Below are 26,484 nucleotides of genomic sequence, written 5' to 3' on the forward strand. Positions count from 1 at the left end.
GAATCTGAAGTCTCAGAGGCAGAACGCACCAGCCTCCTAGACCAGTAGACACATTTGTTAGTGGGATATAGCATATGTGTGATATTCTGCAGTGTGATCTGGCTCGCTTGGCAGGGGCTACCTATGTGCAGCGGGATGCTGTTTTGGCCAAGGGCAAGCAGATGAGACCCCCAAGTGGAGAACACACAACAGCCGGAGTCAGCACCCGCTGGCCTGAAGCAACCAGGAGGCAAGTGCCCCTACTCTCTGGCAGTGCGCCCACCAGGAAGAAGGGACTCGGTGGTTGATCCCCCAGGTCGCGGGGAAATGGGCAAGTGTTCGGTGAGTGGCAGAGTCTGAACTTTTCGATTCTTACATATCTCAGTGGAGGAGACAGTCATTCGACTACATTTTCCTCTAGTGCTGCGGCGTCTAGGAGTCTTTTGTATTACTAGTCTGAGCTTTGACAGTGTTTAAGGTTTATGACCAATTGCCATCCTCAGCACAGGGTTGACTGAGACACTAAATACGAGCGCATGAGGTTTGTGTGTCCCCCCTAGAACATGTTCAGGGGAGCTTCTGTAGACCGTTAAATGTCTTGATCAATTATTCAATTATTACCTAATAGACTCGCAACTACAATTTTAGGGTGGGTCATGTCATTGCGGGTCAAACTTTGAATGTTGACCCAGCTTGAACGGCTACAGGGATCCCTGCACATAGGCGATAGAGCAGTCTCGACTATAGATTTGCGTGGAGAAGTTCCCCGTCAGCACTCCTTGAACATCCAAGGTGTGGTCCCTCACAACCACCCCAATTTCTGTAGAGATTGGCTTTAGTCTTCATATACAGAGAAAACAGGGTAGTGAACCTAAGGCAAGATGGGCATTGACCTCTTGACCCCAGTCACGTGTTACCTGATGTGAAAGATGTAAATTTTTCTCTCCGTCATTGGCTGAATTGTAGATTAATGCCTACAGTTGAAAATAGTCATTATGACTGACCTTTTGCCTAATTCTCTAATTTTGATGAATATTTTTGTAATTTTTGGTAAAAAGTGATATTTTCGATTTCCGATTACATTGATATTATACATATAGGCTCTACATGTGGACCTCTCTCAGATTTGTTCATTTCATGATGAAATCTTCAATTCTCTAATGTTGATGAATATTTTTGTCATTTTGGTAAAAAGTGATATATTCACTACATTCAATTACCTACCATAGACTCTGGCCAGTCAAAATGACTATTTTAAACTGTCGGCATTAATCAGCGATTCTGTCAATGACGGCGAGATAAAATCTAGGTCAGGGGAAGCCCCATTACCCCAAGATTGGTTTTTCCCTCACGTCACGAACCATGTGACCAACGTAATGTGTCGACGCCACCTCACCTTAACCTTCACTCTTTCTTTATCTTCACATCAAAATGCTATTTTTGCCCTGACTACGTGCAGGGTTCGGGTTTTTGCCTTGAAGGTGTGTGTTTTTCACTGGAGTTCTGAGGCCTGGGATGTTGACCATTGTTCGCATGTCTCTTCCAGGGAACCCCCCATTCCCAGCCGCGACTCTCCCACTGATTTGGGTTCGGCCGATGCTCAGTTTAGTTGCACTGCGTCTCCTCTGGGACCTCGGGCACTGATTGCCAACAGGGATGTTGGCAGCCACTCCTCCAATTTCGGGGCAGGGCTTTTTGGTCAGGGCACACATTGTGCCTCCCCCTACTTTCAGTCAGCCAAGGTCTGTCGCATGGTATCAGACTCAGGAATCTACTCTTGAGTCCAGGTTCCGCTGTGAGTTGTGACTCACTTCTTGTCCACCCACGGGCGTCCCCAGAGGGAACCAACCCTGTCATGAGATGCACAGTCGAAAACACTCTCGCTCACATATTTAAGTTGAAAGAAAAGTTCACTCGGCGAATACAGCCAATACCTTGGGCGGCTCGTCTGAGTCTTCCATTCGTAATGACTTGATGAGCCACACCGTTGGGGGTGATGCGGAGTATCATCAATCCTAGTGATACAATGTATTTACCCCATACCTCGATCCTAAAGCAACCATTTATGGTTGCTTCATTGCTTATGGGATCACAGGTGCTGGGATCCAAAGCAACCCCATTGGCATGTCTCCCCATGTCCGGTCGAGTGCTAAGTGGGGCCCTGGTGCGCAGACGGTGTTGATGGGCAGATGTTGGTCAGCTGCAGAGGAGGTAACGCTTAAGACCCCCGGGTGGGTAAATCTTATGCAACACTTTCCGCTGGACCAAACGCTACCCGGACGGTGTGGTTTTTGGATCAGACTTCAAAGGATGTGATGAGACCAAACGCCCCTAACCAGATCCCTAAGGCTCCTTCCCAAGACCCCGGTACCACAAATTTCTGTTTGGCAAACCGAGTAAAGGGGGACGGCTGCGTTCCATGGCTGTTCTCGCAAGCTCAGCCTGAGACAAAAAAAACTCCTAGACCAGGCGACACAATGTACCAGCCTCCAGGTGACACATTTACTAGTGGGTGACTGCACAGCTACGTGCGATATCCCCAGTGTTACCTGGCTCTCCTGGCCAGAGCTACTACTGTGCAACGAGACGTGGTCTTAGGCACGGTGTGTTTTTGCCGGCAAACTGAGTCAGGGAGTACATCACCACCTAATTTACGCAGACTGGACATCTTCCACCCTCTTTGATGGGGAGATGGTGCGTGCAGTCCGGAGCTTCAGAGTGCAACAAACCAGATGGTTCAGAGCGTAACCCCTAGCCAGTTGGCCACTGCCAAGGGTAAACGGAGGACGCCCCAAGCACAGAAAACACAATGTGGAGCTAACCGCAAACCACCTTCCAGGGGTGAGGAACAGCCTAGCAGACGCCCTTTTGATTTGGCTCCGTCTCCAGAACATGGAGTGGCAGATACCCCAGTGGGTAGCCTCCAGGCTGTTTCGGCTGTGGGACGGTCCAAAGATAGACCTGTTTGCCGCACCCCGGAACACCAAGCTCCCAACGTACATAACACCCCTGCCAACTCTAGGAGCCTGGGCCTACAATTCAAGGTGACGAGCATACACTGATTGGTGTAGTGGAAGGAAGATCGATCCATACCATCCCTCTATTAGCCAGGTAGCAGACTCCTTCGTCCACCTGTTTGATGAAGTGGGTTTGTCCTACGCAGCAAACGTTGGCTACAGGTTGGCTTTGTCCCCATCCATTGAGAACAATTTGGGAACAAGACGAGCCGATTGTCCTATTATTAGGAGACTATTTACTGCTTTCCATAATCAGAGGCCGAGACCCTGAACCACCCGACTGGGATTTGTCGGTTGTGTTGTCCGCTTTAAGCAGAACGCCCTTTGAGCCTCTCTGATCAGCACCATCAGCACCACTCAAATACTGTCCCTCGCCTCAGGTAGGCGTCGGTCAGGACTGGGGGCATTGTCCTTCTCAAACGAATGTGCCGCCCTTATGGAGATTCAGGTTGTGCTAAAGGCATGAATCAAGTTTCTTGCCAAGAACCAAATCCCAGGACACAAATCTCAGCTAATCGTCATCCCCGGCTGTAAAATATTGTCGGCTCGGAGGATCAGGAGGAATTGCTTCTCTGCCCGATTTGAGCACTGAGTTGCTACGAAAACCGTACTGACATTCGAGACAGGATGCCAAGCACATGTTTTTGTGTTATGGCCCAGGCAGGCAGGATAGGCCGGCCTCCCTGACTTCCATCGCTAGGTGGATTACTACGACTGTATTAGAGGTCTATAATACTTTAACTTCCTTGAAACAGAGCTTACAGGGACACCAAGTACGAGTGCATGAGGTCCGTGCGATTGCTAACTCACTAGCGCTAGCGTCAGATGCCCCCCTTGAACATATACTGAGGGCAGGCTTCTGCAGAACGCAAAATGTCTTTATCAACTCCTACCTAAGAGACAACCAATCTATTGAGAAGGGCCTTGACCACAAGAGTTCCTGCGCAAAGACAATAAGTTGGTCTCAGCATCTTTGCATACACATTTCTCTACTTTCAGCATCCCTTGGAAGTTTCCAGTTCTCGCTTTTCGGCCTATGTCCTCATGTAGAACTGTTTCAATCTTTACTTTGAAAGCATACTACCCCCTGAATAGGGTTTGTGTCTCGCTTTCTCGGGCACACTGAACCCTGTCACTGTAGCAGCATTTTTGGCTTTTTGCACCAGGGACAGCACAGGCAAGATAAGACACCACCCTCTTTGAAGTCTTAGCTAGGTGATAGTAGTTGTAGAGTGTATCATCACGGACTGCGAAAAAAGAATTTCATCATTTTCTGTTTGCTCAGAAAACCGCCACCTATCGGCATCTGACTCTGCCTACAGTTAAAAATAGTCATTTTGACTGACCAGAGTCTATGGTGGGTAATTGAACGTAGTGAATTTAGGCAGAGGGTTCTCCTAACTTGCCTATTCACATAGTTCATACCCACCATAGACTCCGCCCCCCAAACCACCCCACTCTTTCTGTAGCATTGGTCTAGTCGTAGATGCAGAGAGAAAGGAACCAGAGTGAAGTTAAAAGTGAGGTGGCGTCGCCACATTACCTCAGTCGTGACATAAGGAGAACAAATCTTGGGGTCATGGGGCTTCTCCTGACCTAGATTTTATCTCTCCGTCATTGGCAGAATCGCTGATTAATGCCTATAGTTCCAAATAGTTATTTTGACTGATCGGAGTCTATGGTGGATATGAATTATGTGAATAGGCGGGTCCGGAGAACCCTCTGCCTAATTTCGTCTTCTTGTTGAAAACAGCAGGTCCAATTGCTTTGATATTATATACTAGTATATAGGTACTACATGTGGACCTCTTTCAGATTTGTTCATTTCATGATGATAACTTCAATTCTCTAATGTTGTTGAATATTTTTGTAATTTTGAGCTCCGCTGTCGAGTGGAGCTTATCATATGAATGATTTTCCGTCGCCGTCTGTGTCAATGTGATACCTGCTGTATATGTACCTTGGGTAGATCTCTCTTAGATTTGTTCATTTTGTGATGATATCTTTAATTCTCTAATTTTCGTGAATATTTTTGGTAAAAAGTGATATTTCCGACTTCTTGTTAAAAACCACAAGTCTGATTGCTTTGATATTACATATATAGGTACTACATGTGGACCTCTCTTAGATTTGTTAATTTTGTGATGATATCCTTAATTCTCTAATTTTGTTGAATATTTTTGTAATTTTTGGAAAAAAGTGATATTTTCAACTTCTTGTTAAAAATCACAAGTCTAATTGCTTTGATATTATATAAACTACATAGGTAATACAGGTAGACTTCTCTCAGATTTGTTCATTTCGAGATGATTTTTTCAATTATCTAATTTTAATTAATATTTTTGATAAAAACTTCTTGTTGAGAACCGTAAGTCTGATTGCTTTGCTATTATATATATAGGTACTACAGGTGAACTGCTCTCAGATTTGTTCATTTCGTTCTCTAATTTGTGGTGAATATTTCCATGTATATGGCAGGTGATTTCAACACCAGTCATGCAGGCGTTTGCTGTTGTATTTTATCTGAAATTGGAACTGTTTCTGAGACATGAATATGGCTATTCCATTCAAACTTTGAATGAAGATCATGCATATTGGGTGTAAGTCGTATTATTTTCGAGATTCGAACTAATTTTTTTTTTTTTATTTGTGTCTATGCTGATTCCTCACTACTATATTGCCTGACTCATTTGGTACTGTACTTGTTGGTATTTGGTTGACGAATTAACAATGACTATTGTTGTGCTCTCTCAAATATCTTTATTCTTCTAATATTAACCAATACAAATGTGTATTTATGCGTTAAAGGGGAGCAGAGGTGTGGCTTTTGACACTCTGTACATGAAATCTGAGATCTATGAATGAATTCTGTCGATAAAAATAATAACTTATATGTGCTGCGAAATGCCCTAAATATCGGGTACAAAACGGGCTGTGAAGCAAACGACAAACTTCCGCTTTTCCTGGCGTCATGTTGCCTCTAGAGGGCCAGTCAAATGACGTCATCAGTGAACACTGATAATTGAAGCCATTCATGCTAGTACGTCAATCCCATAGAAATGCTACTATGAAAGAGCTTGTTAACTGACTACTTAAAAGTTGAAACATGGCGAGGTGTTGTGTTATGAATGCCGTAACGATTCATGTTATGTTTCTCGAAATCCCAAATAAAAAATCACGTTGTTGGTTGCGAGAAATCGGCGGAAGAACTAACCTGAAAGTGAAGACAGTACAGCGTTCTGGCTATAGTAAACAGTGAGTGAATAAATATTCTACGGGTTAAAACTAAATGAGAAACATGCTAATATCACTTGAACCACAGTACTCATTTTGCCCAACTTCCCACTTTTTAAACGATCGCTTAATTTCCGACCGCACTGTATTTTCCGACCGGAAAACGACCACATTTTTACCGTTTTTTTTCTCTCGCTTGTATATTGAAAACACTGACCGCTCGCCCAAACACTCGTCACCGGCACAGGAGTAGTCAAAATGTTTTGGGATATACAGCAAGTGTTAACTATTATATATTCTGAACGGCTCTTCAAATCTATACCACTCTGTATCGTTCGCGAACAACTTTATCTGTGTCAAATACTAGAGCCAGTACAATATTGTAAACAAATGCCATGATATCTCAGTCATATTGCTATTGTATACACTACCTTTTTTTATTCTGGTTTGCACAAACGTTGAATAGCCGTCAAAAATTCAAATATATTTAGTTTTTAACTACTAGTATCTATAATTATATGCACGCACTTTGACCCTTTGATCTAGATTTAATTGGGATGGAATATTTTATTTTAAACAATATTCTGACGTTACTTACTGCCCCAAAAATGTTTCAACACAATTGCGGTATGACTGTCCGATTTACAAGTACATTGGGTAATATATTGATAACCATTCTCACCAATCGCTAGCTTAGGAGCGAGTAGGAAATCAAACAGCCGCAGGTCGCCCAGAAAGGACTGAGAAATTAAAAAAATTATATTTCCACAAAGTTAAATAAATCTGGCTGCATCAAAAGCTTGGAAACTAGTTATAATATTTTGCAAAAAACTTTTAAGTACTTCATTGCGTAACTTACTGCGCGGCGATGCTGACATCAAGTGTGTGTTGACCGAAGTTTGACCCCAATTCACGCACTGAACAGGCGCGTTACCTTAGCAATCTTTTTCTTTCATGCTCTGCGCGTCGATCTTGTAAAATTGTTATTAGTTCTGACGGTGCTGTACGCAAACTTGTATATTTTGAGGTCGTTTACTTAGTGCGCTGCTTTTCTAATTACGCAAATTTGTTTACAATGTTGTACCGGCTCTAAAAATTTCAACATTGTAATATATCGATTTCATAATAATTACGCAAAGTCAGTTATTTAATATTGGACACAGGTGAAGTTTCCTCCGCGAATGATACAATGTGGTATAGATTTGAAGAGTAGTTCGGAATTTAATAATAGTTAGTACCCGTTGTATCCCCAAACTGTATCACTCAAAACCACTATTTCGATCACTCCTCTGCTAATGACCAGTGTTTGGGCGACCGGTCGGTGTTTTCAATGGGTCGGTGAGAGAGAAATTACGATAAAAATGCGGTCGTTTTCCGGTCGGAAAATACAGTGCGGTCGGAAATTAAGCGATAAGCAGTCGATTAAAAGTGGGAAGTTGGGCGAAATGATTACTGTAATGATATTAGCGTATTTCTAATTTATTTTTTAACTCAATATTTATTTACTCACCGTTTACTATAGCTAGAGCGCTGTACGTGTCTTCATTTTCAGGTTAGTTCTTCTGCCGTTTCTCGCAACCAACAACGTGATTTTTTATTTGGGATTTCGAGGAACTTAACATGAATCGTTATGGCATTCATGGGCACAACATTTCGCCATGTTTCAACTTTTAAGTAGTCAGTTAACAAGGTCTTTCATAGTAGCATTTCTATGGGATTGGCTACTAGCATGAATGGGTTCAATTATCAGTGTTCACTGATGACGTCATTTGACTGGCCCTCCGGAGGCGAAATGACACCAGGAAAAGCGAAAGTTTGTCGTCTGCTTCACAGCCCGTTTTATACCCGATATTTAGGACATTTCGCAGCACATACAAGTTGTTTTTATCAACAGAATCCATTCATAGATCTCAAATTTCATGTACAGAGTGTCAAAAGCCACACCTCTACTCCCCTTTAATATGGTACTGCCATGTCATATATGTAAACATGATAAGGTATATGAAAATGGATTCATTTTAAATTATGTAATTATATTTAATTATGAAGTGGCCATAAAAACAAACCTTTTGGAAAATATGATATCAAACTCTAAAATAGCAAACGTGAGTCAGATGTGACCCAACCCACCACCAGAAACATTTCCGTCCCAGCACAACGCTCCAGAAAACAAACACCAAGTAGTCACCGCAATGGTAACGTAAGCAATTACATTTTGAAGTTGATAATAAATATACACGGATTTGAACCCAAAAACTAAGCAGGTATGTTCATTGTTCCGGATCACCTGTGTACCAAGTACATATTAGAATGTGATGATTAATTAGTGGAAAACTGAAAATTAAATAATTATGCAGATTAGGTAATTATGGTTGATGTATTTAAATCCAAAACTACTTAGAACATTGCATTGTGTTGAAGAGCATTCATGAACCAAGATTAATTGAAACAAGTTGATTAGTACTTGAGATATTAATGGAAAAGCCGAAAACGATTAATTATTATGCAAATAAGGTAACAGATATGAGCAGATTTTAATCCGAAACTGATCAGATATTTGTTTGTTCTAGAGCATCTATGTACCAAGTTCCATTGAAATGTGATGCTTAGTACATTGGATATCAGTGGAAAAGACTGATTATTATGCGAATTAGATGATTAATATGCACGATTTTTTTCTCAAAATAAATCAGGCCTGTGCATCGTCCTAGAAGACCTATGTACCAAGTTCCATTGACTGTCTAGTGGTTTTTGAGATATCCGTGGAACAGACATGCATACATGTACACACGTACCCACATACATGCATGTACACACACACATACACACAGACAGGGTAACTTCGTACACAGGTGTCAAAAATCACAAACGTTTATACATACATACATACAGACAAGCTTGTAGACTGACTTCAGATTATTATTTAATGAACTTATTAGACTTGATCACTTGATAGTATTGAACGTTCAAATGAACTTCAAGACTCAGTAAAGTTGAATGTTTTATATCTTGAACTTTTGAACTTTTGAACTAAGTGCTCGGTGTAATGCATAGAGTGTTGACCCAGTAAATGCACTGGTCGCAACTAAAAAACAAAATAGTATCATTGGACACAAACTCACGCAAAGTAAAGTGAGCGAATGTCTGAAATAATTATTAAAAGATTGATTTTAATAAAGCCACGGTCACAAATTCATATGTTTGGGCATTGCCATGGCAACGCCGGGACAGGAGTTTTTAAAAATGTTTCCACCTAGTTGCAGGTGTGGCCTGTTACCAAGTAATCGCATCACAAATAAGATTGGTTAAGCAATACTGTGCTTTTTGTGACTAGTTACACTATTAAATAATTTTAGAATTGATATTGGTCCTCTTTGTCTGTTTGCTTTGTATATAGTGGGCCATTGTCCACTACATGCCGAGGGTTAATTATAATGACCTGGATTTCAATCTCAGTGAGAGAATGTTTTGAAATCTGATATACAGTGTTGACTGCATTGAACGGCATTTTTCTTGTATTATGCCAGAACTTTTAGACATTTTTCTCTTTCTCATCAGACTGTGGTTTTTTGACATGGGTTATTTTTAGACCGATTTCGAGTTCGATTTTCAAAATTTTGAATGGCTTGGACGACACCTTTTGAGGTTTATACTTATAATTTCAATCATAAATGTTGAAATCCCCCCTTTCAAACACTTTAAAAAAATAGGTGCACATATGTATACAGATTTCCAATAAAAGTCAGAAAACCAGGGTTAGGCGGCCTTGTCACTGCCATGTCAATGTCCTATATACTGCCCTATATAGTGCCCGAAGTTGGCAAAAATACACAAGACGGTTTCGCTTTGTTTCATTACGTCACATGCACGTGTGATATGGTGTACCTGTTACGACTTGCCACTAATTACCCTCGTTTGTCTCGAATGAATGGAAGGTCGAACTGAGTTTATAAGACAACACGATCGCACTGGGACTATCATTGAAGCGCACATAAGCTGAATAGCTATTGTAGCTGTATACTCAAAACACATACAATATATTTGACAACACCACTGATATACTAAGATTATTATACTTAAATGAAATATACTTATAAAGTGAAAGCAGCTAACTATACGAATAACTAGTTGTAATTACTAATACAATGGGAAGTTAGTGTTGTGTTTCCCATGTAAATGAGATATTACAAATTGTGAATTTTTATAAACTGTTTAACAATCAAAATGGTCTTTCAGCTCACATAACTGGTCGCGTTTGCGTAGTGATACACTCTCTTTCACTGTCATTCTGGCATGTACATCATGGGCAAGCGTCGGCACAGTAGGCAGAGGGGGCGATCCCCCTCGGAAAAAAATGTTGGGTGGCCGTCGACCCTCCAAAATCAAGCTGAAACCTTTTGTGTCAGCAAAATTTGCCTCTCAAAATGCTGGAAATACCGTTTCAGAGGGTCTAGATTTCCAAATTTTTTAAGGGGGAGCTCGCCCGGACCCCCTAGTAACGTCGCGCCTTCGGCGCAAGGTTGGCGAGCAGATCTCGCCCCTCCATGCAAAGTTTTGTGCCGCCGCCTCTGTGGGCACATTCATCGAGAGAAAAATATGTCATGGGTAACCGTTCAACATGAGATTTATTAAATGAGTTGTGATTTTTCATTTGTATAGTTTTTCATATTGTAGATTCATGTTTATCCCATGCACCCGTTTCACCGTGTCGGCTTCTAAAGAATAACTGGAAATGCCAAGGCAATTTATTGTTTTCCCACCACACTATTAGGAATGCACTACAATGACCTAACACACTTTGTCGGTGTCTTAGGTGGCCATTTCAATTTTACATGAACCTGTAAAAATTTGATATAAAAAACGATATTTCCAGTTCCTTACTTTAAAACAGTGTTATTAATTTAATTACTCCTGGTGTGTCGCATTCCCGGAGTTGGTCGGTATTTGGGTCTGTGCGAGAAAGAAAAAAATACAAAGTTATACTTACTCGTATAAATATAATTTCTAAATTGTATGTCACACGATACGTATTTAAAAGAGAGAAAGGCAATTATTCACAACATATGACAGATCAAAGCAAGGTCTATGATTAAAATACCGAGAAGTGAAAAAATCTGTCTTCTTCTTCTAATATTCGATACATGAAAACGTTTCTTCACACTTAATAATGAATAACTCGTAGTGTACTCAGCTGACTCAGTACGATGGGTGAAATGCTAAAAAGAAAGCAGTCGTCATAAGGTATAATGTATGAACAATACAGGCATTGTTGTGCAAATTATGAGGTATTCCTGATCTAGACGATGAATGCAACTGTTTATTTTTTTACTTTTACGATTCATATTTTGCCTAATAACGTCAGTTTTAAAATCCTTGTGTTCTTCGGTCTTTGCATTTTAGACTGTTGTCACCTTTGCTTCAAATCGCTGCATGTCGAATGTTATGTTTAGTGTGCCCCACTTCACTGATTCTTTGCTTAACGACAATGTAACCCTGTTTTTGCAACTCAGCAATTTTAACGCCCTATCGTTGTTTGGCGCAAATCCAAAATGTTCAGCCGTAATCTAGTCTGACAGGTGTGAGTCAGGTGGATCCTTGAATGTAATTGGTCAGAATATATCATATGACACTTCGTACACCCGAGTCAAAAATCACAGAAACGTACATACATACATACATACATGCATACAGACAAGCTTGTAGGCTGAAAGGTTGACTGACTTCACATTATTAATAATGAACTTATTAGACTTGATCACTTGATGGAATTGAACGTTCAATGAACTCAAAGACTCAGTAAAGTTAAATGTTTTATAGCTTGAACTTTTGAACTAAGTGCTCGGTGTAATGCATAGAGTGTTGACCCAGTAAATGCACTGGTCGCAACTCAAAAACAAAATAGTATCTTTGGACACACACTCAAGCAAAGTAAAATGAGCGAATGTCTAAAATAATTATTAAAAGATTGATTTTGCGTGAGGCCACGGTCACAATTCATATTTTCGGGCGATGTCATGACAACGCTAGGGTAGGATTTTTTTTAATGTTCCCACCTAGTTGCAGGTGTGGCCTGTTCGTCAAGTAATCGAATCACAAATAAGATTGGTTAGGCAATACTGTGCTTATGTGACTATAGTTAAACTATTAAATAATTTTAGAATTGATGTTGGCCCTCTTTGTCCGTTTATTATGTACATGTATATAGTGGGCCATTGCCATACTGGCCCAGGGTTAATTAGAATGAAGTGGATTTCAATCTCAGTGAGAGAATGTTTTGAAATATGATATACAGTATTGACTGCATTGGACGGCATTTTTCTTGTATTATACCAGAACTTTTAGACATTTTGCTCTTTCTCATCTGTGTTTTTTTAACATGGGTTATTTAGGCCGATTTCGAGCTCGATTTTCTAAATTTTAATGGCTTGGGCGACACCTTTTGAGGTTTATACATATAATTTCAATCATAAATGTTGAAATGTAATGTTGGCTCAAAATGCACCTCGTTCCAGACAAAAAAGACCCAAATTAGGTGCACATATGTATACAGATTCCCAATAAAAGTCAGAAAACCAGGGTAAGAAGGCCTTTTAACTGCCATGTCAGTGTCCTATAAACTGCCCTATATACTAGTACTATCCGAAGTTGCTAAAAATACACAAGACTGTTTCGATTTGTTTCATTACGTCACTTACATTCCGTAGTGCGATATTGTGTACCAGTCACGGCTTGCCATAATTACCCTCGTTTGTCTCATATGTGTGGAAGGTCAAACTCACAAGTATGTACCTATTACTGCGTTAATAAGACAACACGATTGTACTGGCCTGTCAAATATACTTATAAAGTGAAAGCAGCTAACTATACGAACATTTTTGAATTGTGAATTTTTATAAACTGTTTAACAATCAAAATGGTCTTGCAGCTCACATAACTGGTCGCGTTTGCGTAGTGTTACACTCTCTTTTACTGTCATTCTGGCATGTACATCATGGGCCAGTGGCGGCGGCACGGGGAGGGGGTGTCCCTACTTCAAAATCAAGCTGAAACCTTTTGTGTCAGCAAAATGTGCCCCTCAAAATGCAGGAAATAGCGTTTCAGATGGTCTAGATTTCCATTTTTTAAGTGGAAGCATGCCACTGTAAGGCCACGCCTTCGGCGCAAGGTTGGTGAGCAGATCTCGTCCCTCCATGCAAAATTTCGTGCCACCGCCTCTGTGGGCACATTCATCGAGAGAGGACTGTGTCATGGGTAACCGTTCAATATCATATTTATTATATGAGTAGTGATTTTTAATTTGTATCGTTTTTCATATTGTAGGGCCGCGATTTGTACAAAAATACAAATTTATACTTTCTCGTATGTATATACTTTCTAAATTGTATTGTACATGATAGTATTTAAAAGAGAGGAGGGCAATCATTCACAACATATGACAGATCAAAGCAAGGTTTATAATTAAAGTACTAATTAAATATTCGATACATGAAAACGTTTCTTCACATTTAATAATGAATAACTCGTAGTGTACTCAGCTGACTCAGTACGATGGGTGAAATGCTAAAAAAAAAGCAGTCGTCATAAGGTATAATGTATGAACAATACAGGCATTGTTGTGCAAATTATGAGGTATTCCTGATCTAGACGATGAATGCAACTATTTATTTGTTTACTTTTACGATTCATATTTTGCCTAATAACGTCAGTTTTAAAATCCTTGTGTTTTTCGGTCTCTGCATTTTAGACTGTTGTCACCTTTGCTTCAAATCGCTGCATGTCGAATGTTATGTTTAGTGTGCCCCACTTCACTGCTTCTTTACTTAACGACAATATAATCCTGTTTTTGCAACTTTTAACGCTCTATCGTTGTTTGGCGCAAATCCAAAATGTTCAGCCGTAATCCAGTCTGACAGGTGTGAGTCAGGTGGATCCTTGAATGTAATTGGTCAGAATATATCATGTGACACACAAATGACGCAAATTTTTATAGAATCAATACAAATATGGTTATATAAGAACGCCAGTTTTCTCTTTTGGTATTCAGTATTGATCAAAACCTGCTTCAATCATGGCTGACCAGAGAGACACGGTTTGTATCTCATTTTAATTATTTTTTTTCAGTTCAGGTTTTCAAAATATGATTTAACTCACTTTACCATTGATGGGAGTATCATGTGGGCTCCGATATAACAAATAATTCGTAGCACATTGTATTAAGTACTTTTTTTGAGAATTCAAGTGTATACCAAGAAAGTAAGCCCGCTGCACCCTGCATGCCCCTACGCACCTCATCTGCGTAGGCACAAAATCCTCCAAACCCGTTTTTTTTTCTATACGACGCCACATAATCGGATTCTATGTAGTGTCTAGGTAATAAGCTGAATTTGATCTAGGCACAACACAACCCTATTCGATAGTTTGAAGAACAAATAGGTTACATGTTGTGCGATAATTTTTTTCTGAAGCCAGTTTGTTTTTTGCAGAGTAGGTTATTTTGGTGTAGAAAAAGTGTTAAACTTGTATTTAAAATGCTTGTAAATGGTTTTCCGAAACGACTTTAAATTGATATTCCTCTGTAATTCCGGATTGAATTTAGATCCTGGCTTATGAATTGAGACTAAATGCTGGAACTCCATGATTTGCGAGATGTACTTGTCCATGCTTCACTATTTCATTGCAAGTTTTAACTTCCTGCTGATGCCTTATTATTCTTCAAGCATTAATTGGGTCTGTGGTTAATGACGGCCATGTGAATTTCTTATATTTTCTGGATTCTAACATTTTTGTTTTTTTTGACGATTTTTCATTTGATGAATTGGCGGTAAGTGATCGCAATTTAGATTTTAGCTTTGATTCTCAAAGTTCCACATTCCTGTGGTGGCGACAAAGAATAAGATTTTAAAACGAACGCCAAAAATCAAAACCCTAGGCTCATTATGGGACGTTTCGTTTTATTGAATTACTAATTGGAAATTGAGGGAAATGTTTACGCTGAGTTTATCAGTGTTCTTGTCAAACTGTTGGTATATCGCATTGAAGAAAACGAACCATGTCCGGGAGAGGGGCTACTTCCACATTAAGTGGGTAAGGGTGTGCAGTCTTCCTCTCGTAAACCATACTCACTTCTAAACCATTTTTTTCTATCTATATACCCACTTCTAAACACAAGTATTTTCAGCAAAAAAAATGCACACCCAGCTCACAACTTTTTCAACCAGTGAGCACATCCGGACGACGCATTTTATTCAGCCTTTTCCGGTATTTGGCTTTGAATATAAGGACCTGTGAAAAAGTAAATAAATGCTACACACTTCTAAACCAAAACATTGATAAATGACTACCCACTTCTAAACCAAACCATTGATAAATGACCACCCACTTCTAAACAAAATAACGTGAAATGACACCACAGTCGGGCGGCACATACCCCTCCCCCGGGGGGACCATGTCTCATCGAGACAATAGATTGAGTTAGACCTGAATGTCGTGGGTGTAAATTGCTAAAACCGGTTTGCTGCACAAATGTTTGTCTTCACATTCTAGAAACATTTACTGCTACACTCTTCCCTGTCGACTTACCTGCTCATATTCAGCTTAGCATAATTTAAAGCGGGGGAGTTTCACCTGCGCGTGCGTCAGACGGCCATAGCGTGTCATTGTTTACAAACAAGCGTCTACCCATAAGCCTTTGCGTTTTTAGCGTGTTTTGTTATCCGGAGGGGGGGGGGCTACTTCCACATTAAGTGGGCAAGGGTGTGAAGCCCACCTCTCGAAAACCATACTCACTTTCTATTTATATACCCACTTCTAATCACAAGTGTTTTCACCGAAAAAAAACACCCAGCTCACAACTTTCGCAACCAGTGAGGGCATCAGGGCAATGCATTTTATTCAGCCTTTTCCAGTATTTGGCTTTGAATATAAGGATCTGTGAAAAAGTAAATAAATGCTACACATTTCTAAACCAAACCATTGATAAATGGCTACCCACTTCTAAACAAAATAACGTGAAATGACACTCCAGTCGGGCGGCACATACCCGTATTGCACTTCTATGGAAGTAGCCCCCCCTCCCCCTCGGGGGTTGTTATCGCTTGGAACTCAATTCCCGAAAACTGAATTTTCTAAATTATCGTCGATATGACGCTTGAATTACATAGAAATAATGTGTCAAGCTATTCTTCAAATTAATATTCACCATGCGATGCTTTCGTTTCAGTCGTCAGGGGAATGGGTCTGTCCATTATCTCAGGGGTAACTCGCTATCCAGTATTCACACGGTCTGCCTCGCATTTCGGGCAGGCAAGCGATATGATTGAGAATTTGGCACACAGATCGGAAGACACGATTTGTTCATGTATTTGACACCCATCCTCTATGATTTTCAGGGGGAGATTGGAAAGTTCACACATTGTTGCGTAGGGATAATGCACTTGCTAATTTATACATACCAAACTTGCATGACAATCAATCACTGACAGTCTAACTGATACACCAATGTAAACATTAATATAGCTCTGAGGAGTCTTAGCGGCGTCCTGTTCAGACCCATCGTCTCCACTTACAAACCGAACAGCGCTTATCTACCTGGTTTGGCAATGTTTATGTATGTTTTCGTTATTTATGATCCACGTAACTGCCATTACAGTTATATATCTATTTTTAGCTACTAATAGTTTATGCATATTTTTCCGTTTCCGAATAATTTAGTGTCAAATGTATCGATCATTTGATGATTTAATAATATTCTGTTAAAAGTGTTGTCCCACACACATATAGCTTCTCAAAGATTGTTTGGAGTTGGACATATTCACTGAGTGCTGATTATTCTTATATAGATGTGATTAACTAAAAGTAGATGATTATGAATCACTGAATATGTACATTTAGATCACGTGTTCATTTGTACTGCGTAGCTTAATCTGGTTATACCGAAAATGTGTTGTTCATTATTGTGCAATCGTTCTCATTATTGTGAAAAAATTTAAAATTAATTATTTAAATTATTTTCTGTATTTTGATTTGATTTTCTAATGTTTATTCCTAAAAATTAATAACCTATTTCTATTAAGTTGAAATTGAGAGATTGACGCCAAAAAGTGAACATTGAGAAAATTTTAAACAATTATGCAAAAACCGCAAACCCTTTGAACTTATTTTGCTCGCTGATATATTACAGAAATTCGTGTTAACTGAATTGCATTGCACTGACTCATTTTCATAATATACTTACGTAAACTCAAAATAATTTGGCAAACTTACAACTTTTGATACAGTTTAACATGTTTCTGCATACATCAGCAGCCAATTGTCAAAGTCAAAGTCAAAAAACGACCTTTTCTTGTCGACGGAGTAGCTATTTTTGTGCATCTGACAGTGACGCAAATATTTGGCATAGCGTTCACTTCAACACACATGAACACAGAAGTTCGCCCCTTTATAGAGTTGATCATAGTTCCTGGGCTCCCTGTGAGTAAACAAGTGCGCAGATGCGTCACCTTTTGTCACTGACATGACGCTAGACAACGAGCGCTAAAAACGTCACAAAGTAATGACTCAGCCGTATCTCACGAATGATATTTGAACGTCCAATTATTTAATTGAAAGCTTTGATCATGAAACATTGCAACCACATATTTTCGGTCTGGGTATGCAGCTTGTCTATTGTGGTAATCAGAAGAATATATACGCTTTCTATCATACTGAATTGGTAACACGTGTAGATCTGTGTGAGAAGAAAAAGACTTCAACATTTTATAGCGCCGCCATCGGAGACTTTCCCGGCCCAGGTGTAGGCCGAGTGGCGCCCTCGCCGGCCGAGCGGCATCAGACCACTCTAACTGTGTTAGGTTTGGAACACATGGAGGGCGCAACTCACGCGACCTTGTTAGGCTATATCAGGTGCAACTCAATCAGATTATGTGTATCCGAAATAATCCGGAGACCTGATTAAAAATGTGCAGATTAAATACATAATTTGTATAATTAGCCGCGTAAACTTAGATTTCTTGCAGTATTGTACATGTACATCATCTGTAGTACAGACCAAGATTAACAAGATGTATGCAACAATATGACATTGTTCGGATTATAAATATATAATTTGTATATTTTAGATTTTAATCACTGGAGAGGAGCTGACACCGGAACAATTAATGGTTCTTGGAAAGGGTGGTGCAATCATTGAGGTGGGTACCATAGACCACTATACCAACTCTAATATATGAGCAAAGGAACGAAATGTTTCGTTTTTATCTTCTACACCGAGTAATGCAACCTGACATATATCTTAGTTTTTTTACTCACTGGTTTGAAACTTTTATTATTTCCAGCTGTCAGCTGATGCATTGTCAAGTGTCGAACGATCGAAGGAGGTCATAGACGCTATACTCAATGACGACACCAGAGGTAAAACGTGCTTGTATTTTGTGATTTTATGAAATTATTGAAATGTTTTGATTTTATGAAATTTTGTTCCATATATTATATTATATTATATTATATTATATTATATTATATTATATTATATTATATTATATTATATTATATTATATTTTCAAGTAATATATGGCGTAAACACTGGATTTGGAGAGCTGAAATCAGAAGTAATCCCAAGAAACAAACTTTGGTAAGAAAATGATTGATGGAAAGCATACATATATATATAAATATAAATACCGAACATCATTATAATTCTGTGAGGGAACTTTATTGACACAATGAAATCATTGTATCATTCAATTCATCTTAATACTTAATGCTAAGTTCACGTTACGACCCCCACCCTTGTCTTTTAAATATAACAGAAATGTCTGCTCTACGTTGCAGTGAGCTACAAGAAAACCTTATCCGATCACATGCATCTGGAGTAGGAGAGCCGCTGAGTCCTCAAAAGACACGTATGTTGATGGCGATTCGAATCAATGTACTGGCCAGAGGAAACAGCGGAATATCTGTTGAAACATTGCAACGTTTCATAGACGCTTTCAATAGTGAGTTCCAAACATTTTAAAAACTGACAATTATAAAATTAAATATAAACTGTTGCTATGATTATAACATAATTGTTTTTCGTTGTATTTTAAGAATCCCTTTTACCATACGTACCCGAAAAGGGCACAGTTGGTGCTTGTGGTGACCTGGCGCCGTTGGCACATCTGTCTCTAGGAATGATGGGAGAAGGAGACATGTGGAACCCAGATACAGAACAGTTTGGTAATGCAAATGAGGTATGAAGTGAGTTTTTGATATTGGACTGACCCAATTATTGTATTATGAATAATATTTACAGAAACCATTGCCACTATATCTACAAATGACTTAACCACGATAGCCATCTACAAAGACCCAGGTTAACCATGATGACCATTTTTAAAGGTCCAGGTTAACCATGAGAACTATTTTCAAAGGTCCAGGTTAACCACGTGACCATCTTTAAAAGTCCAGGTTTACCACGATAACCATCTTTAAAGGTCCAGGTAAACTGTGATAACTATCTGTAAAGGTTCAAGTTAACCAAGATGGTCATCTGTAAAGATTCAGGTTAAGCTTGATAATCTGTAAAGGTCCAGGTTAACCTTGATGACCATCTGTAAAGGTCCAGGTTAACCTTTATAACTATCAGAAAATGTTTAGGTTAATCATGATAACCATCTGTAAAGGTTCAGGTTAACCAAGATGGTCATCTGTAACTATCAAAAAAGGTTTAGGTTAACCATGATAACCATCTGCAAAGGTACAAGTTAACCAAGATAGTCATCTGTAAAGATTTTAGGCTAACCATGATAACCATCTGTAATCATCCAGGTTCGCCTTGATAACTATCTGTAAAGATTCAGGTTAACCTCGATAACCATCTTCAAAAGCCCTAGTTAACCATTATAACCTTATACAAAGTTAACTACAATAATCATTTCCATTTAGGGTTTTCATCATAGTATGACTATTTGTTCTGATAGGTACTGGAATCGCATGGACTGCAGGCGATAGAACTTGGCCCCAAAGAGGTAAAACATTTCTTGCCATGCTGTTCGTATGTTCATTTTGTTCTAATAAACAGCACATTATTAGATTCAAATTACAAGTCTACATATACGTAACATCTAATGTTCACGCCAAGAGTTTTATATTTATTCACAGGGTTTAAGTCTCATCAATGGTGCCCAGTTGATAACAGCCATTGGAACATTAGGTTCGTTACTCATAATGTATTAATACATACGATTGCATATCCAGTGTCTTTCATAAATCGGTGTCGTTAAAGAGTGTTCTATCTCATCCTGACATGAACTTTGCCGATCTTCCGTATGTATGTTCTTGTTTTCTTGTTGCAGCTTTAGAAAAAGCAAAAGCTATTGCCAGACAAGCCGATGTGGTTGCAGCCATAACTTTGGATGTGTTTCAAGGCACTAATGCTGCTTTTGACCAACGTAAGTGGTGTCACGTTTAACACTGTATGTATAATTTGACATGGTGTCCGTCCGATTGGTGTGTAATTCTGCTGTTGTTTATCAATTAATGCAAATGTAAAAAGTTGAAGATAGGACTGGAAAACCTTTAAACTAAGTGAAATCTGACAAATAAATGAATGCACACTATTCAATATATATACTGTTTATTAGATTTGCCTGCAAATTTCAGTGTTGTGTTTCAAGCTGATGATGAACTTCATTTAACTATACGTTGTATATTCAGGTATCCATGATGCAAGACCACATATTGGTCAAGTGAAAGTAGCACGCAGATTTAGATCGCTCATCCATTCCAAGGTGTTTCCTTCCCAGATATTTGAGTATTATGAGTCACACAAGAAGGTTCAGGACAACTATTCGCTCAGATGTATCCCACAGGTATATATGACCGCATGTTGGCGCTACTCACTAAAACCTGAGATCAACCATGTGCAACAACTGAGGGGAAATAGTATCCATTGTTCTTTAGAGGACATATCTAGCACTGGAATCGTGCAGTTCCTCTATTGATTATATTTTAGAAGTGTGAAGTAAAGACTTTCTACAAATAAAAAATACCAACACATCTGTTAGCGCTGCTAGTTTCCATGCGTCCATAATATCATTATTAATGTTGCTCATTCAATATAATTTATAGAAATTTATATCAACAGTTCGTAAGATTGTAACAATATTATAGCTCAATTATCGTGGAATAAAGTAAGTGTTGTTTCACCTTCAGTCGCGTACATTTGGACTGTTGATACTCATAGTTTCAATTGCACTGAATTAACTACAATACAACATATCTGTTCTCCAGGTCCATGGTATTGCAAATGACACAATTGACTTTGTTTCCGGAATTCTGACTACCGAAATGAATTCTTCAACCGACAACCCTGTATCCTTTAGGTTGATCACATTGCATGCATATTTCATTTGTTAATGTCTATTTACTAACAACCACCCAAACGCACTTATAGTTCCCGACTATGAACCCCACATTCAAGATATTCAACGAATATGTATTTGTTTGTTCCAAGAACAACCGCGCAACAATAATAATGAAGTGTAAAGGGTGGTGTCAGTGTCTACATCAATAAAGAGAAAGCTGACTGAATCACTGAGTGAGTTGATTGGATTTGATAGAGAGGGTGCTTTATTGATGATTGTTTTTTTTCTTAATCAGTGTGATAGTTGGTATTCATTAAGGAGAAAGAAATCATATCAGGGGGCAATTTCCACGGAGAGTATCCGGCAAAGGTATGATTCATACTGTCTCACGTGAGACGAGATTTCATGACGGAAAAGTTTATTATTTATCAGTGTAACATATAATTTATAATAACCCTATTCTTAATTAGACGGTAAACATTGTAAAAATGATGGCCACGGTACCGGTATGTAATATCGTATTTATTTATTTATTTATTTATTTATTTATTTATTTATTTATTTATTTATTTATTTATTTATTTATTTATTTATTTATTTATTTATTTATTTATTTATTTATTTATTTATTTATTTATTTATTTATTTATTTATTTATTTATTTATTTATTTATTTATTTATTTATTTATTTATTTATTTATTTATTTATTTAATTTCAATTCACAGGCACTGGACTACTTGGCAATTGGTATTCATGAAATTGCTAATATGAGCGAACGTAGAATAAATAGAATGTGTAACCGAAGTAAGTATATAATCCTTGTATAGCACGCCATTGTGTTTGCTGAATGGATTACAACGTATTAACCCCGAATCAATTTCTATATTATTTTACAGACTACACGCCAGACGAGATTCCCGCATTTCTGGTCAAAGACAGTGGTCTGAATTCGGGTTTTATGATCGCTCATTGCACTGCTGCGGCTTTAGGTAGGTTGTTGGACAAACACACCAAAGACGATAATCGCAACATATTTCATTCTACGATTTCGTGCAAGTTAAAAATGTGCAATGATATTAATTTACACGTGACTAAAACAGTCATGCAGAATTTCATATTAATAAAAAAATATATAATATGCTTATGATTTCATTTAGTGTCTGAAAATAAAGTCTTGACGCACCCATCGTCCGTGGATTCCATTTCAACCAGTGCTGGGTCTGAAGACCACGTATCAATGGGTGGATTCTCTGCAAGAAAGGCGCTGACCGTGGTAGAACACGTGGAACAAGGTATTTACATATTTACTTTAATTTGACATTGTATGTGTCATGCCGTTTATTCGGCGATGTTTACATGTTTACAATTATAGCACCGTGGTCGTCACTTCACGTCATATTCAATATAGGTCTGATACGACGCACACAATACGTGAAAAAATGTATTTACACAAAGTGTTGACCATTGTGAGGCTTACATTTAATATATTATTTTTAACAGTTATTGCCATTGAACTACTAGCTGCTTGCCAGGGACTTGAATTCTTGAAGCCTTATAAGACTACTAAACCATTACAGGCTGTTTATGACTTGGTGCGTACAGTGGCTAAGTAAGTATTGCCTTCATTATTGTGTTTTGCTCCGATGATTTATTTGAGCGGTGTGGTCATAATGGACCATTGAAAATACTAATAATCGGCGACAGCATAAGTAAGAACAATATAGTACTGGTACAATGCAAGAGAAAGTGGGCCAGCTTAATACAACGTCGAGATATAAAGCAGGAGCTGTGATAATTAGTTTTAATATTCAAGAAATTTGCCATGCATATATCCCGACTTCATCAAATGTCACTGATATGTATTTGTAATATGGAGTTTCCATGTTTGTCACCAGACCTTGGGATAAAGATCGTTTCATGGCTCCTGACATTAATGCTGTCACAAAACTTCTGCAAGAAGAAAAGGTAATGTATTATCATTGACAATGACAATGAATTACTCATACATACACACAATGTAAATTTATTTACGTATTTATTTATAGTCCATTCATAAATGAGTTCATGTGCGAAATGTACATTAAAGTGGCTATACGGTATTTGAAAGAACGTGTGTGAACGGTGTCATGGTAACTATGAGAACAGACAATGGATAAGATGACTTGTTTGCGCATCTTCTCGGGAATACAGTGCCTGTCTTTTGCTTGAACAGGTTACACCGTGACATGAGCCACATCTTCTTTGAAAATAAAAAAAAAATAGTATTTGCATTTTGTGTAAAAGGTCACAAGTAAATCATTGGCATATATGTAGTAAAATGTCGAATGTGATTTTTTTTAGGTATGGGCGTGTGTGGAGCCATATATCCAAGATTACAATAAAACTATGGACGTAAAAGACCACAAAGAGTAGATGTATGAAGCGAAGAAGTTATTGTAATATTTTAGTGCTATATAAATATTGTGCTAATGTTAAACTTTTTTATTAATACATTCTGTAATATATATGGCTAATGCAATTTTAAATAAACAGAAATATGTTAATTACATTGATCAGATGTAAAACCGTGTGAGATTTCAACAAAACATTGTATTTATGTGTGCTTTGTGAAAGTAAACAATGAAACCAATAGATTTGATTTATATTTACATATTACATACATAACTGAATTCAGATAAAGTGATGCAGTTATTGTGTTATTTTTTAGTGTAAACATTATCAATATAAAATTATGTAATACCAAGATGGCTAATGCATTTGTTTAACATAAATGGCTAACATTTAACGTGCTGATCTGATGCCAAATGTGTTGATGGCGTATATTAAGCTTGTTGTTGATATTAAATATATGAAATGGCATTTCCTTCGTTTTTGAGAGGAGTTCAAAGGAAAAAACAGAAACTTTAACATAACTGCTTCAGAAAATACTTTATTGGATGAAGACGAAGTTGAGTAAATTCGTAATGAAATGGCCTCCAGATTTGAATTAGTCTTTGATGAATGTTGGAAATATATATGAAAAGGTTTATTGTTTATTATTATTACTGATATTGTATCGTTTTATTATACTGTTATATATATATCGTTTATACCGCCTGGGCTTGAATGTGACAAAACAGGACCTTGAACACTGTGTTATGTGCGAACGTGAGAGGCAACACCACATATTTTTATCGACCAATCACAGTGTTGTATATTTGTATCAAAGTTTTCCGCTTCATAATCCCTAAGAGGGTGTATAAGCACTCGATGTACTTGATTCAGGGCTCTTCTATGATATGTTCACGTAGTTCAAATAAACAACTAGTTATACGCTAATAAGTACGTGTCGTGTCTGACTGCTGGATATCTGATTATATAAAGAATATTACGTCCAAATATACGATTTCCCCACAATATAAAGCATATATAATCGTGTTCTAACCCTTTAGCCTTGTGAGTCTTAATTCTTAACTTAACACTTAATATGATCTTAATATTCTTAACCAATGATCTAACAGCCATAGCAGTTTGAATTCTTACCTTACATCTAACTGCCTTACCAGTCTTAACTTATTATATTATCAATACATAATAGAGGGCCTTATCCGTGCACGGGATGACTTAAGTTTAACTATAGGTTGATCACAGATGAAAGAGGAGGGTTTGCATACAGATCTGGTTCATGCCTTGTCATTTCGGATTCTGTACACAGAGACTTTACAATATCTAGCGAGAAAGGCAGGTTGTCAGACGGTTAGGTCTAATTTTTCAAGACCCCTGGGCTTCCATCTTTAGCCGAAGACAATTCAACGGGTTCAGATTGTCAACAAGTTAAATGGAATGGTAGACGTTTCATCGTGCACAAACACGTAGAACAGTTATTTTAGGAGTATCAGTTTCAAGGGATTTGCAATAATTACAAATTTGAGGGGTTGTTGAGGGGTTGCTTGTGTTCTCAGTGCCCTCTTTTGCATGTTTGAAGTTATTGCAGGAAAAACACTTGATAGGCTGTATGACGCTCTACCGTTTCCTGTCTATAGAGTTAGTTCATTGGGAATAGCAGAAAGTCTTTTTTTATAAAGTGCTCGCCAATTGTGGATCTATCAGCCCCACATGATCTGCCTGGTGTTAGGCTTGTGTTTGGCAGCAGATCAAGTCATCAAGATTTTTGACCAGATTTTGAAGACAATCTGCTGGATTGTTAAAGGTAAGTATATCATGAATTTTATTATCCACTTGCTTGATGATTTTGTTGATAATTGATGCATTTGAGGAGGATGGCATTCGTACTATTGCTATGATAGCCATGTTTTCATCTTTGAACATTCTATTGGCAGCTCACAAAACAGTCTGTTCTTCACTTGACCTAGAGTACCTATGTATAATTTTGAATTTCACAGAAATGGTTGCCTTTCAACTGGACATTGGTATGTTTTGTATATGCTGCATCTGGACGCATCTATGCATAAACTTCATCACAGTGTGCCTTTAAACAAAGATTGACGCATGGAATTGACTATGTGGAAAGTCTGTTTGCAGAACTGGATTGGAATGTATTTGTTTCTCAATGCTGAGCTGGTTGATGCATCTGATTTCAATTTTATTCAGATGCTTCATCCACAGTGAATTTGGTTTGTATAGGTTTCTTCTAGATATGGCTCAGCGAGTTGTGGCCAGTGAAAATGAAATGATACATTTTCCTTGGCATTTTTAGAGTTGTACCTTATCGTCATTGCTGCCTAGTTGTGGGATAGCTATTGATCACAGAGGCGTATTGCAAATTATTAAGGGCTTATGGGCCATCTGACATTTGCAGCCATGGAAAATAATTTCATTATCTCCACACAACAGCTACCTGTATTCAAAAATGATATTGCTATTGCGCTCTCCCATTCGCAATTGCAGATGTTCCTGTGCCAGAAACCT

The 26,484-nt window shown here is 38.3% G+C and overlaps 1 protein-coding gene across 1 annotated transcript; it reads left to right on the top strand.

Annotated features, from left to right (window-relative positions):
• LOC102808174 (histidine ammonia-lyase-like) lies at positions 1–24,897 on the top strand. The gene is made up of 18 exons (XM_085496578.1): positions 1–321; positions 18,347–18,418; positions 18,563–18,638; positions 18,792–18,858; positions 19,059–19,222; positions 19,317–19,459; positions 20,189–20,236; positions 20,370–20,421; positions 20,564–20,659; positions 20,925–21,079; positions 21,501–21,581; positions 21,878–21,943; positions 22,302–22,380; positions 22,473–22,565; positions 22,734–22,868; positions 23,077–23,185; positions 23,472–23,541; positions 23,917–24,897. The coding sequence occupies exons 1-18, from the start codon at positions 307–309 to the stop codon at positions 23,986–23,988; spliced, it is 1,593 nt and encodes a 530-aa protein (XP_085352704.1). The 5' UTR covers positions 1–306; the 3' UTR covers positions 23,989–24,897.
• The last annotated feature ends 1,587 nt before the right edge of the window (positions 24,898–26,484 follow it).

This window comes from Saccoglossus kowalevskii, chromosome 3 (assembly GCF_978046115.1).
Source record: "Saccoglossus kowalevskii chromosome 3, keSacKowa6.1, whole genome shotgun sequence".
Lineage (NCBI taxonomy): Eukaryota > Metazoa > Hemichordata > Enteropneusta > Harrimaniidae > Saccoglossus > Saccoglossus kowalevskii.

Excerpts from the sequence above, each read along its gene's own strand:
- LOC102808174 (XM_085496578.1), top strand. Across the intron at positions 18,639-18,791 it reads ACTCAATGACGACACCAGAG|TAATATATGGCGTAAACACT; the intron begins GTAAAACGTGCT and ends TATATTTTCAAG. Across the intron at positions 18,859-19,058 it reads ATCCCAAGAAACAAACTTTG|TGAGCTACAAGAAAACCTTA; the intron begins GTAAGAAAATGA and ends TCTACGTTGCAG.